This window comes from Anabrus simplex, chromosome 1 (genome assembly GCF_040414725.1).
Source record: "Anabrus simplex isolate iqAnaSimp1 chromosome 1, ASM4041472v1, whole genome shotgun sequence".
NCBI lineage: Eukaryota > Metazoa > Arthropoda > Insecta > Orthoptera > Tettigoniidae > Anabrus > Anabrus simplex.
This window is the reverse complement of record NC_090265.1, coordinates 490,737,747-490,752,287: the sequence shown is the minus strand read 5'-3', so window position 1 is coordinate 490,752,287 and position 14,541 is coordinate 490,737,747. Positions and strand designations below refer to the sequence as shown.

At 43.0% G+C, this 14,541-nt stretch overlaps 1 protein-coding gene across 1 annotated transcript in view; it reads right to left on the bottom strand.

Moving 5' to 3' along the window:
- The window catches only part of MCU (mitochondrial calcium uniporter), a 431,816-nt gene extending 417,575 nt beyond the window's left edge, over nucleotides 1-14,241 (bottom strand). The window contains exon 1 of the mRNA XM_067135316.2: nucleotides 14,166-14,241. Coding sequence (XP_066991417.2) covers nucleotides 14,166-14,237 — 72 coding nt within the window. The 5' untranslated portion in view covers nucleotides 14,238-14,241. The remainder of the gene's footprint in view (nucleotides 1-14,165) is intronic.
- Nucleotides 14,242-14,541: the final 300 nt, after the last annotated feature.

The window sequence follows — 14,541 nt, the reverse complement described above, 5'->3', positions numbered from 1 at the left end:
TTCCAATCTATGGAATGATGAGGGGAAAGCAGTAATGACGTCATAGATCAGCCTGTACCGACCACATCTGAAGCTTTCAAAATGGTAGGAAGTTTAAGAAGATTTGTTGAAACTCTGTCAAAGGTTTGCGATGATTTTGTCCATTACTTAAAACTAAATAAACCCAAACAAACAAAAATCACTAACTTTTTAAGTGAGCAATGGAATTAGTGTATTGTTTCATGCACTAAATTGTATGTTAATGTTGTTTTCCTACTGTTTATACAGTATATTGTCGTGTAAAAACTTTCATCTGGAGTAGAGGACAACATGGCAGCTGTTATATTTCATGTATTTGTACAGTAGGTACTATACTATGTTTTCGTTAAAATAGTCCTTCTTGGTTAATTCGGATTTTGGATAATTCGAATTTTTTCTGCCTCCCCTTGGAGTTCGAATGATAAAAGAGTCCAATGTAGTTGCAACCTAAGTGTATGAAGAATGGTGGGGTCCTATCGAACGCCGTACTGCCTCCGATGTCTATGTACAACAGTCTAAGTACGTAGCGTTGGCCCAGATTATACCACTAATCGTGTGACAGCCGAGCAATGGCTGTACTGCACAGATCTTATCGCAGGCTGCGCGCAGAGTGTAAAAGCATCAATTTATCGAGCAATTTACAAATCATAAATCTCGACCGAATAGTTAGCAGATGTTAATCATCTGTTCATAGCAAGCACCATAGAGCTTTTTTTCACGACTCATCACACATCAACATCACCTATACTGACTGAAGAAGATAACAAAGAATACTATCAGCTTAGTTCGATCGGTACTCAAAGTTGATCGCTGAGGTAAAGGGCGCATTTAGTCAGAGATTTTATCAATTTGCAATTGATCAACATAAGAACAAGAAGAATCCCTTCAGTTCAGAATTTTTTCTGCTAGCGAAGTGAGCTCTAAGGGCTAGATATTATTATTGTTATGCTTTGTTTTTTTTTCGAATTGAGCCTCTATGGACTACGTGTTAACAACCAATCTCATTTTAGGTGTCTGATTCTTGTTCGTCTGCCGGCTTTGACATCCTGCCAATATCTCTTGAGCCCATCAATCAGCGCTTTCTTCCGCCCCTCTGGTGAAAGGCCCCTCCGTCTTCTGGGTTCTGTCTTCACGACAAAACCCTTATAGCTTTTCACCATCCTTCGGAAACTCAACCTGTCATTGATATTATACTCCATAATGCGCACCTCTTTCAGATCTTTCTCACACTCTTGGAATCATCTCAACTTAGATGCCTTTGGTTTTAGAAGATTCCAGATTTTCTTTGTGAGCCGGTCATTATTCAAATGGAAGATGTGCCCATAAAACAGCAATCTTCTCTTTCTAATTGCTGTTGTTATCGGTTCCATCTCGCTGTATACTTCTTTATTGGATTTCAGTTCAACCTGCCCGTCAACCCATCTGTTGCCTAAGCTCTTCCGTAGTAGCCTGAGTTCCCTTTCAAGTACTTGATTGTTATTATCATTATCGTTCTGGGGTTATCTGTGGAACGCAGAGAGGTGAAAGAAGATGTGGGTTTGAATGGGTCTATCTACGATATCAAAGATAAATTTAAAACTTTAAAATAAAGGTTATATTTCTTTTCAGATCTCAAACTTAGCAAAATTCTTCACTAGGTGAAGGAGCAAAATGTCAGGTACAAAATAGCAAACAAGAATAGAAACCCAAGGTTTGGAAATTACAAGTTTTGAGCTTCCAGCTCCAATTTACAAGTTTACAACGTCGCAAAGGTTGCGTTTGGTTAGATAAGGAGAGGTATCTCCCAAGACACAGTTCAAGAGCACTTACATTAAATTCAACCAAGTAGGCTGTACTCCCAATTCCTTACAGCTTACTCAAAGCAACATTACACAAAACCTTACAATTTCTGGCCTCTCTAGGCACAACCTACAACACAGGGGTATCTAGTACCCATACTACTGGGCCTTCGTGAGAAAGAATAGGTTAAATTACTGGCCCAAACTCAAAATGTATGGAGACGTACACGTGCGCTCCTTGAAAACCAAGTTTTAAAACCCTACATGGGCTTGTGGCCCGATGATGCAGAGGCTAATCCCACACTTCTGAGGTGACTAGAAGGAAAAGTTTATGAGTGATTTACAGGAGAAAAACAGTTACAAAATCGTAGTCACCTCAAGATAAATTGAAGGGAAACGCGAGAGGGCAACGCACTCTCTATCCCCGAATTTACAGTTTAAGTCTTTATGAAATTTTACATTAGCAAGACTTTTTAGGAAACGGATGGTTACATAGTTAGAAATTAGAACCTTCCCCTCGGGTAAGTTTTCGGATATAGCTACAGAGATAGAAAAACGGTGGCCATTACCTGGGCTGATGTTGCGCCTGCCGAAGAATGAGGCACCCCGCCTCCTGTCTTAACACACACTCAGAAATTCGACGATCAATAAGACAAGGTAGCTTGAAAAAGCCGCAGCTTTTATACCCGAGAGAAAGGTTCGAGAAAGCACTGGACTAAATCCGGACACACCCTCTCATTTTATTGGTTAAACCAAAAGCTACAAGAAGCCTATGATTGGCTGAAAAATAATTAAAGAAAATTTGTTATTGGCCAGACTCCAAAGCTGGCGGGATGAGAAGGAAGTGTTGCAAACCTTAAAGTATCAAAATAAATGAAAGACAATTCAGTTGAGAAAACCTATAAACACAAAACTTCTTTAAACCACTAATTATTCCACCTTGCACCAGAGTGCATGTCCTCAGGTCTTTTAGTGGAGACATTTATGGAGAAAAGTGAGAACTTCTTGATGCACACCAAAACAAGACAAATAAATCCAGTTTAGGAAACTTTAAAATAACATATTACTCAGTTATTCAAAAGTGACATCTTCTGACCAATGTCTAACTTTACCCATTAGCAGTTTCAAGTTTTGTTCGATAGATAGTGTTCCTTAAGGCGCTTCTTTTAAATGTGCGGACTTTAGGTGTACCTACCGGTACAATTATTATTATTATTATTATTATTATTATTATTATTATTATTATTATTATTATTATTATTATTTACTACAATTCTAGTCCGACTCGTTGGCTGAACGTTCAGCGTACTGGCCTTCGGTTCAGAGGGTCCCGGGTTCGATTCCCGGGCGGGTCGGGGATTTTAACCTTAATTGGTTAATTTCAATGGCACGGGGGCTGGGTGTGTGTGTTGTCTTCATCATTTCATCGTCATCATGACGCGCAGGTCGCCTACGGTAGTCAAATAGAAAGACCTGCACCTGGCGAGCCGAACCCGTTCTGGGATATCCCGGCACTAAAAGCCATACGACATTTCATTACTACAATTCTGTATATACACTGACTGACAGAGCAAATGCAACTCCAAGAAGGAGTGGTCAGAACTTTATGCCAATTGCAGGGTAGACTGACGTCACTGAGGTATGCTCATGATGTGAAATGCGCCGCTGTGCTGCGCACGTAGCGAACGATAAATGGGACACGGCGTTGGCGAATGGCCCACTTCGTACCGTGATTTCTCAGCCGACAGTCATTGTAGAACGTGTTGTCGTGTGCCACAGGACACGTGTATAGCTAAGAATGCCAGGCCGCCGTCAACGGAGGCATTTCCAGCAGACAGACGACTTTACGAGGGGTATGGTGATCGGGCTGAGAAGGGCAGGTTGGTCGCTTCGTCAAATCGCAGCCGATACCCATAGGGATGTGTCCACGGTGCAGCGCCTGTGGCGAAGATGGTTGGCGCAGGGACATGTGGCACGTGCGAGGGGTCCAGGCGCAGCCCGAGTGACGTCAGCACGCGAGGATCGGCGCATCCGCCGCCAAGCGGTGGCAGCCCCGCACGCCACGTCAACCGCCATTCTTCAGCATGTGCAAGACACCCTGGCTGTTCCAATATCGACCAGAACAATTTCCCGTCGATTGGTTGAAGGAGGCCTGCACTCCCGGCGTCCGTTCACAAGACTACCATTGACTCCACAGCATAGACGTGCACGCCTGGCATGGTGCCGGGCTAGAGCGACTTGGATGAGGGAATGGCGGAACGTCGTGTTCTCCGATGAGTCACGCTTCTGTTCTGTCAGTGATAGTCACCGCAGACGCGTGTGGCGTCGGCGTGGAGAAAGGTCAAATCCGGCAGTAACTGTGGAGCGCCCTGCCGCTAGACAACACGGCATCATGGTTTGGGGCGCTATTGCGTATGATTCCACGTCACCTCTAGTGCGTATTCAAGGCATGTTAAATGCCCACCGCTAAGTGCAGCATGTGCTGCGGCCGGTGGCACTCCCGTACCTTCAGGGGCTGCCCAATGCTCTGTTTCAGCAGGATAATGCCCGCCCACACACTGCTCGCATCTCCCAACAGGCTCTACGAGGTGTACAGATGCTTCCGTGGCCAGCGTACTCTCCGGATCTCTCACCAATCGAACACGTGTGGGATCTCATCGGACGCCGTTTGCAAACTCTGCCCCAGCCTCGTACGGACGACCAACTGTGGCAAATGGTTGACAGAGAATGGAAACCATCCCTCAGGACACCATCCGCACTCTTATTGACTCTGTACCTCGACGTGTTTCTGCGTGCATCGCCGCTCGCGGTGGTCCTACATCCTACTGAGTCGATGCCGTGCGCATTGTGTAACCTGCATATCGGTTTGAAATAAACATCAATTATTCTTCCGTGCCGACTCTGTTTTTCCCCCAACTTTCATCCCTTTCGAAGCACTCCTCCTTGGTGTTGCATTGTCACTGTCAGTCAGTGTAAATATGCAAGAGGGTAAGCCCGCATGTACATATAAAACGTTCCCTAGACCTACCTTAAGATAAGACATTATTTGCAATATTTACATTTTTACAAACTAATTAGTACTGTGCAAGATATGCATGTGTATATACGTAATTTCTCACTGCTCATTATTCATTCTCTCCATCAATAGTTAGTTTATAATCCATTCCTTCAATCATTCCTGTACTCACTTGCTTATGGGACCGTTCCTCACAGTTTGCAGGCGGTATTATTGTACTAGCTTTAAGAAACGTCACCAAATTCTAATCCTCCCTTCAATCAAGAGGGGGTTGCATGTATTTAAGGAATATGACGTCCAGTTATCTTATTTAATGAACTGTCCTACCATTAATGAAATGCAAAATCTAATTTTAATTTTTCTTTCTCTTCTGGTATTCCCATGGTAGGCAACATCGCAATTCCAGTTCACTGGAAAACAATATCTGAGGAAACGTCCGATCAGCGTTAGACTGATTAATTCATTAACATGAAAATATTAGATGCTTTTTTTTTCTATTTGCTTTACGTCGCACTGACACAGATAGGTCTTATGGCGACGATGGGATAGGAAAGGCCTAGGAGTTGGAAGGAAGCGGCCGTGGCCTTAATTATGGTACAGCCCCGGCATTTGCCTGGTGTGAAAATGGGAAACTACGGAAAACCATCTTCAAGGCTGCCGACAGTGGGACTCGAACTCACTATCTCCCGATTACTGGATACTGTCCGCACTTAAGCGACTGCAGCTATCGAGCTCGGTAATATTAGATGCGCTCGCAACTAGAACTCAGCACCATACAAGTACGCATTATATTCTTATGATTACCCATAATACGGCATATGATAAACCATGAGGCGGCGAAACATCTAATGTTTACCATGTCGTACTCTCGTAACTACAGCAGCACATGAACCGATTCCCTACAGAAAATAGCCCAGTAGCATGCAGAAAAAATATGCATGCTCGGCTGCAGTCGACGGATTGTATTATTTCCCATTTCCTTGCAACTCGATATCTCCACGTCAATAAAGATGCAAAAAGGAATTGAAGAAGACAAGTCCATCATCTTGAGTGCCAGCTGCTCTCTGCTAAGTCGAGTAGTACACAATCCCCGTCAGATCCTCAGAGATGAGGTTTATGCCTGAAGGTCTGGTACAATACTCATTCAGTGTAATGTTACTGTAGATTAGTTCCAGAGGCTTTATTTTACGCCGCAGCGACCAGATAGGTCTACCGGCGACGATGGGAAAGGGGCGTGAAGCGACCGTGACATTAAGGAAAAGACCCAGCATCTCTCTGGTGTGAAAATGAGAAACCGCGAAAAACCATAATCAGGGTTGCCCAGAGTGAGGTTCGAACCCACTATCTTTCCAATGTAAGCTGACAACTATGTGACTCAAACCCCGCAGCCACTCGCTCTGTCCAGAGGTTCCCTCTGTGGATTAAGGGTAGAGTGTCGGGCTACGGATCCCACGATTAACAGGTTCAAAACCAACAGCAATACCCTTTGCTCGGTATTCACAATTCTGTGAGTCAGCATTATCTCTATAAAAAAAAAGGTTACCATGGCATAAAATGTTAGAAGTTAGCGGAGGTTTAAAGTAAATCTTCTTTGAAGCATTTCTAAATTAAGCTGTATTCAAATTATCAACAAGAAATTATTTTAAACTCTGGTCTCTTCTTCCTCCTTTGAATACCGTAATGAAAATTAGCCCAGCATCGAAGTTAACATTGTACAAATATACGCCGAGTTTCATAGAAGTTTACATAGCCATTTTCACGATAAAGTAAAACAAAGAAATACAACTTCTGGCTAAGTGAGGAAAGCAACGGGAAACTACCTCACTCCTCATTTCCCTAGTACGCCTCTCCAGTGATGCCATCTATAACAGCTAATGATGGAGCTGTTGAGGATCCAACCAGCCTTCGGACTGAGGAATGAATATACATACATACATACATACATACATTACATACATACATAAATTAAACCAGTGGTCTCCAAGATCTTGAACTGCCTTTACCTTGTATACTATGTGGAAGGGTTTTCTAATCAAATAAATTAATATATTTCATAATGTAGGCTTACAAACAGTATGCAAAATAAACAAACTGCCTCGACACTAACAAATATGCTTGTTATTCAGAGAAGCTCTTAATTTTATTTTAGGATTTAAACTTAATTATGTGACAGTCCTTGAAAGGTAACTCGAGGGGAACGTTTCACATTTTTAGTAATGTAACTTTATTTTCTAAAACGTTAATTTCAAACTTAAATATAAATTTCAAACAAGCCGAAAATATAAAAAGTGCGGCAACAGTACCGGAATTACCTTATGCTATTATACGGAAAACATTCTGTCGGTCTCTTATAATAAGTTAATAACACAACATTCAACATTCATAGCATTGACACATATACAGTATTGATTTGGCCCTAGTTTGTAATCGATTGTCTGTGTAGGCCAAAATGGCGGCCCTGTACTCCCGAATTCGGCTACGAAAAAACATTGTCTGGATGGTCATTTATACACAATGCATAATAACACTACTTACTCGCTGCATTGAGCACAAACTGGAGAACGAGTTTTAAAGGTTTTGCTTCCGCGGAGCCAAGTCCATTAGGTAATCCTGTATCTCCCGGAGAAGTTTACCAAAACAAGACCACTAATGCAATACCAACGAAAGGAGGCCACTTTTTGTCTTTGTGATACATTGTATCGCCGAAGATAAGAAGCAAAAGTTCAGAGCAGGAGAAAACAAGACTTCTAGTAAAGAATCGTAATAAATTTGGCATGAAATCACAAGCCACTCCTCTTCCATCACAGTGCAATTCGCTGATAGCTTGTCAAATGGACTAAGGTAACATCCTTTTGCAAAAAATGAAATAAAAATGCATGGTATAAAATCCAAAATCCGATATAGTCATTCATATTAAGGAGATGAGCTAGCAAAGCAGTTTAATCATTCCAAAGAATGCGAAGTGTTGAACTAATAATAATAATAATAATAATAATAATAATAATAATAATAATAATAATAATAATAATAATAATAATAACATTGTAATAAAGCTTGAAGCACTACATGCATCTGAAACACTGAGTGGCTCAGACGCTTGAGGCGCTGGCCATCTGACTCCAACTTGGCAGGTCCGACCTTGGCTCAGTCCGATGGTATTTGAAGATACTCAAATACATCATCTCGTGTCGGTAGATTTACTAGAACGTAAAAGAACTTCTGCGGGACTAAATTTCGGCACTTCGGCGTCTCCGAAAACCGTAAAAGTAGTTAAAGGGCTTAAAGCAAATAACATTATTATTGAAACACTGATCGGTGGGAGAGATCATTGATTAAAGATGTAGAAAAGCAAGAAAGAAAAATGTTAAAGAATTTTTTGGACCAGTCTGTGCAGGAGGAATCTGAATAATACGGAAATCTCATTACTTATACCAACACTCAGAGAAAATCTCAAACACATTTAGGAAAAGACGTTTGAAATTTTACGGGCATATTCTTAGAATGAATAATCTGAGATTGACCGAAAAAATTCGGAAACTTGCTCTACCTATCAAAGTAAAAAAAAGCAATTGTCTGCTCGAAGTTTCAAAAGACCTTTAGGGAATAGGCATCACAGATAACATCGTATCAGACAGATCTAAGTTCAGAAAATTAGTTTACAATCACCGCTTTCACACCATATAAGCACTACCATCAACAAAACCTCGTGAAAAGCCACAACAAGAAGATGAAGAGATCTTGGGAGAAGAAGACAGGCAACGACATCGGCTAAATAAGTTTAATCGCGCTTTTTAGTCGGGGATGAAATAATAATAATAATAATAATAATAATAATAATAATAATAATAATAAAGAAATGAAGAGGAACGAGAAGAAGAAGGTATTACCTGTATAGCTATACCTCTATGTTAGAGGTCGCAGGACTGAACAGCACTGCCATCGACTGGAATTTAACAGTGCTAAGGTGTCAGACCCATGGTGTAGGAATAGCGTGGTTGCCCCTTCCTCGGAGGTCCCGGGTTCCATTCCCGACTTGTCCAGTTACTTTATACTTTCGGAGTGAGGGCTGGTACGGGTTTCACTCAGGCCCGTGAGACCAAATGAGGTGCTTCCAGATATGGGAGCCAGTAGAGCCAGTCACGAAAGCCAAGCAACAGGCTGATGGCGTCATGCTGACCGTGTGGTAACCAATGTCCGCAGAGTGGTGGTGGTGGTGGTAGTGGTGGTGGTGATTATTGTTTAAAGAGGAAGTACAACTAGGCAACCATCCTCTATATACACTAATCAGAGGGAAAAAATGGAAGGAATCCGACACTTCGAAATATGAAGATATCGGCAAAAGGAAGACAAGGGCCACGAAGGGCGTGAAACCGAATAGCGTCGGATTAGGAAAAGAACAAGAGTTGACCAAGAGAGATCGGATAGGATAGATGAAAGTGAGGAGCCTGGCACAACTAAGTGGAAACAATGCCAGGACTCAGCTAAGGTCCCCCTGGTCGCCAAACCACGCTCCAAAGTTCAGAGCCCCTGGAACCCCTTTTCGTCGCCTCTTACGACAGACAGGCGATACCGTGGGTGATATTCTACCGTCCCCACTTACATGGGGAAAATGTTCGCAGACCATCTGAAAGGGCAGCAGTTGTTTTAACAAGCTGAAGCCACGGGTTGCAGATGCGAGACTCTCTTGTAAATACAGTACATTCAGAAGCACGTAAGAGAAACGTTTTTGAGGTCTAATTTCTCCTAGTCCAGCGTCTCTTAAAACCGATAACAAATGAAGGAATGTTAAATACATTCTTCTTATTATTCTTATCATTAATGCCGTCGTCTAAAATCTCTCCAGTTGCTACAGATTTTCAACAGACGCCAGGGTGTCGGAATTCCATCCTGCAGTAGTTCTTTATCACGCTGGAAGTCAACGACACGGTGTGTCACATATAAACACACTAACATGTCATTAATGTAAATAGGAATCGAACCCCTGTCAAAGGAATAGAAAGACAACAGCTAACCGACTGTGCCACTGAGGTCGCCTTCCACAGTCACTCGAGACTAATGATAGGGGAGTAACTTACTTCGAATTCCGATGGTGGCGTTTTGTTATTATGTGGCAAAACGAGGGATAATCAACATCATTAGACAGGAAGAGTTGCGACTTCTCGCAGAACGAGTGTGTCAGCTACAGAGAGGAGCGAAGAGGAAAAACCCTCACTAAGATTCACAAGCCTCAAAATCTGGGCGTCCGAAGAGAAGAAGTGGGGCTACGGGAGGTCAGATAGTAAAGGTAAAAGAACGTGGTCTGGCACAAGAAAGTGGAAACAATTCCAACTGTAGTATCGAAGTCGTAACACCTTATCTGATATATCGCGACATCTCGAGTACTTCCATCCTAAGAGAAGAAAAAATGTGACGTAACAGCGTATTGGGGCATTCGCCTGTGAAGACGAATGCTGCCCAACCGGATGACCTGCAATTACTCGAGTGGTCAACGTAACGACATCCTCAGCCGTATTGCTTGGTTTTCTTGACCGAAACCGCCGCCTCTTGTATCAGATTGCTTCTCAGTTGGTCTCAAAAGGCTGAGTCAACCCTGGACTACCGGTCTGAGTGGATCAGATGGTTAAGGCGCTGGCTTTCTGAGCCCAAAATGGCAGATTCAATCCTGAGTCAGCCCAGCGGTATTTGACAGTGCTCAAATAAGTCAGCCTTGTGTTGGTAGATTTACGGGCACGTAACATAATTCCTGCGAGACAAAGTTTCGGCACCTCCGGAAACCTTCAAAGTAGTTAGTAGGGCGTAAAAGCAATAGCATTATTGTCATGAACCTGCACGGGTCGGGAATCGAATTCGGGGCCTCCAGATAATAGAAGCAAGCTAGCAAAGCACAGCACTGGCTACTCAATTCTAAGATCAAATAATTACCATTATTCTATCATAGACCCATACACCAGTAGTTCTTAGACTGTGGTATGCGTCCCCCAACGGGTACTTTTAGGATGTACAAGAGCGGCTTTCAAGATAATATTTGAAGAATACAAACTACAAAATGAAAATAAATACAAATAGAGTGGAAATACTGTTTATGTTCCTCTGTCCAGGCTTTGAATTCTGTAAGTCATAATGCTGTTGGCGAAGTTTTAACATTGCCGTTCTCGAGTCAGTCAGGTGGTAGTGGTGCTGGTGATTACAACTAGGTAACCATCCTCTTGTATAACACCAATCAAAACTTCGAAAAATAAAGATATCGGTCAAAGAAAGCGATGCGAAGGACGTGAAAATGTAAGACTCCTTGGCCTCGAATGCTCTAATACCATCGGAAAAGAACACGCGTTGACCAAGTGAGGAGATCGGATAGAATAGATGAAAGTGAGGAGCCTGACACAAGTGAAAGAAATGCCTGGGCTCAGCTAAGGGCTCGGTGGTCACCAACCCACGCTCCAAAGTCGAGAGCCCCTGAGGCCCCTTCTAGTCGTATCTTACGACGGTAGAGGATACCGTGGGTATTGTTCTACAACCCCCACCCAAGGTGGACGAGATTCAGTCACAGCTTACAAGATTCCTCCACTCGTTTCGACATACTGAACGAGGTTCATCATATCACTGAACGTGCCATTAAGTTTATGATAACTTATTAACAACATACCCCACGAGCGAGTTTATTTCATCCATGGCGTAGGCCTACATAGAATAATATTCTAAGTACCACAATAAGGTCAATTTGGAGCCAGACCTCCGCTTGAAAGTTTCACCTGGGCAATGTAACGACAGAATATTGTGTCATTTCATATAACTCCCACGTTTCTCCATAACATAAAGATCGACCTACACAAGAAAACTGAGAAACAACAATAAAACATGAAGACAGAATACTAGTACTTGTCGACAATACAACAGATGGACGATACCTAATACCGTGATTACTTGACTGCCAGGACAGGGAAACAGGCACACCCAATTCATTGAAAACTTTGAAGATACATAATCTCTGAACTCCAGAATCAGGATTTCACTTTGAATTATTTCATATTGAGGCTAATACCTTGTGTTTTGTAAACCCTCATACAAACGGGGAATATTTTGTTATTTTATGATCACAGCCCCCACTTCACCCTTCTCTTATCTGCTATAACTGCCTTAAACTTAATCATCATGCCGCAAGGTGCCGGAACTCTACCCGCTGCAATAGGTGCGGCGGCCCACACCGTCACACTGAATGTAAGGTGCCTCGGGACCAGGCGAAGTGCGCGAACTGTCAAGTAAGTCACGCGGCTTCGTTTCCTGGATGCCCGTACTTCAAAAAGACAGTAATTGCAAAAACCAAGGCACAACAGCACTCTCTACCACGTGCAAATCCCAACAAACAACCCAAATCCCTACCGCTTGAGAAGGTGCTAGCATTAGGGCCTAGGAAAATAGGAACGTGCCCAGAGAGGAAGCTAGGTGGACCGAAGTTAGGGAGCTTTCCATCTGTAAATCCATCCGACTTTTATTCACTGACAACAACATATGTACAACATTATAACTGAAGCACTCTTTCAAAAGTAAACCAATAAACCTCTATTGGCCTCTTACATACAAGAGAGAACAGAAGATCTATTACCCCCAGAAAATATAATAGAAACAAGTAGTACTAGAAAGTAATATTAAACGTTAACATTAAAGGAAAAGAAACGGGCTTCAACTGGCCATAGGCCCCTGGACTATGAACCCGGCCCATCCACACAGCACAGCACACACAGAAGCACAACTCTAATCCACTTACACACCCATTCGCGGCCACAAGCATTAACCTCTCACTCAATACACACACGCAACATTCACTCACGACTTACGCTCCGATGTTCGCAGCCCAGAAGCCTTGGGTTCGAAAGGAACCTCCCAGTAGTTGCTCTAGAGAGCGACAAATAATTAGTGAGAATCTAACGCTGGATACAACCAGCCACCAAGACTACGTTTGAGAAGGTAAGGGGAAGGGACAGGAGGGGGAACAACCAATGTAGAAACAATACACTCGACTCACAGCGCAGGCGCACTTCAAGTGTCTGTAAGAGTCTTTGAATCTAAGAGCGTAATAGAAGTTTCTCGTAACACAATTTCTTAAATACATGAAAATATCTGTGATACGCTTCTTCCCGCCCCCACACCGCCCCAAAACAACGAAGTTAGCAACACCCTACTGTTATTACACCTCAACCTCTTTAATAGCCAGTCTACCCCAGGTCAGGGTCACCTCGGTGGACTGAGTAGCTGTGGCCCCTGGAAAACCCCAACCCCAGTATCAATAACTCGCAACCCCGCCAAGATACACCACCCACCCTCCATGAGCGAAAAAGTTCTCACCCCCTTAAACAATCCACTACCTGGTCTTCTAACACCAAACGGCCTTCCTAATACTACACATGAAGCACTGGTTCTCGGAGACGAGGCGGTGCATACACCAAACATGCTGCATATTAACGATGCTATTTTGTGCAAAATTAACATCCGCACACCCACGCTAAAGTAAACTCCCCGTTTTACAAAAGTGGTGTCACTGCGTAATCTTATCAGCAACAGTCTCTCTGTTCACAGACCAGGAACACTGGGCGTGGTCAGTACTTGGATGGGTGCTGTGCTGGCATTTTCACAGAATGAGACTAACTCTCCCGGCCACATCCACATTAATATACACAAATACGCATACATTTAACTCACACACCCACCGTTAAAACACAATCATAACGATAGTACCAAAACACATACATGTTTAAAACTCACATATACTGATTAAAAATACAACTGAATAAAACATGACTATAAAAATTTCATATAACCGCTAACGGTAGTTAAGCCACATTGGGCGTGGTCACCCTACGGTTGAGTGGTCAAACGTCCACACATTCACCTATAGACCTACAGAGGAGCGCGGAATACCGCACCGGTATCGGTACGTCACAAATCACATATCTCTCCGGCGATATGTGAAACATACAGATCCCGAGTAACTGATACAGATTTTAAAAAAATTTAAAATGTTGTAATCTGTTATAAAAGTCGCATTATTTCATGATGCTGTCTTAATTAGAATGTGTGTTTCAAAGAACTGGTTTTAATCAACCGCACAGAAGTCTATTGTTTAATCTATTAATCGATTAATTTTTAGTGAGCCTCCGTGGCTCAGGCAGCAGCGCGCCGGCCTCTCACCGCTGGGTTCCATGGTTCAAATCCCAGTCACTCCATGCCTCCATGTCAGATTTGTGGAGGACAAAGCGGAGGCGGGACAGGTTTTTATCCGGGTACTCCGGTTTTTCCGTTACCTTTCATTGCCGCAACACTCTCCAATATAATTTAATCTGTCTGTCATTACTCATTACCTCAGAGGAGTGCGACAGGCTTCGGCAGCCTGCACAATTTCTATCGCTGCCGCTAGATGGGGCGTCATTCATTCCATTCCTGACACGGTCCTCCGACTGCCAAATCAACCCACATCATTCGCTCATTTACGTGCCTAACAGAGACTATGTTGCGTGCAATGGTATTCCTGATAAAGAGCCCTACCCCAGACTCTGCCCTTCCCTTCATAACAACCGTTAAGTACACTTTATAATCTCCTATCTCTTCCTCGTTATCTCCCCTTAACCGAATATCACTTACTCCTAGCATATCCAGATGCATCCTCGTTGCTGACTTAGCCAGTTCTACCTTTCTTCTTACATAAGCCCCATTAATAATGATAGCTCCCCATGGAAT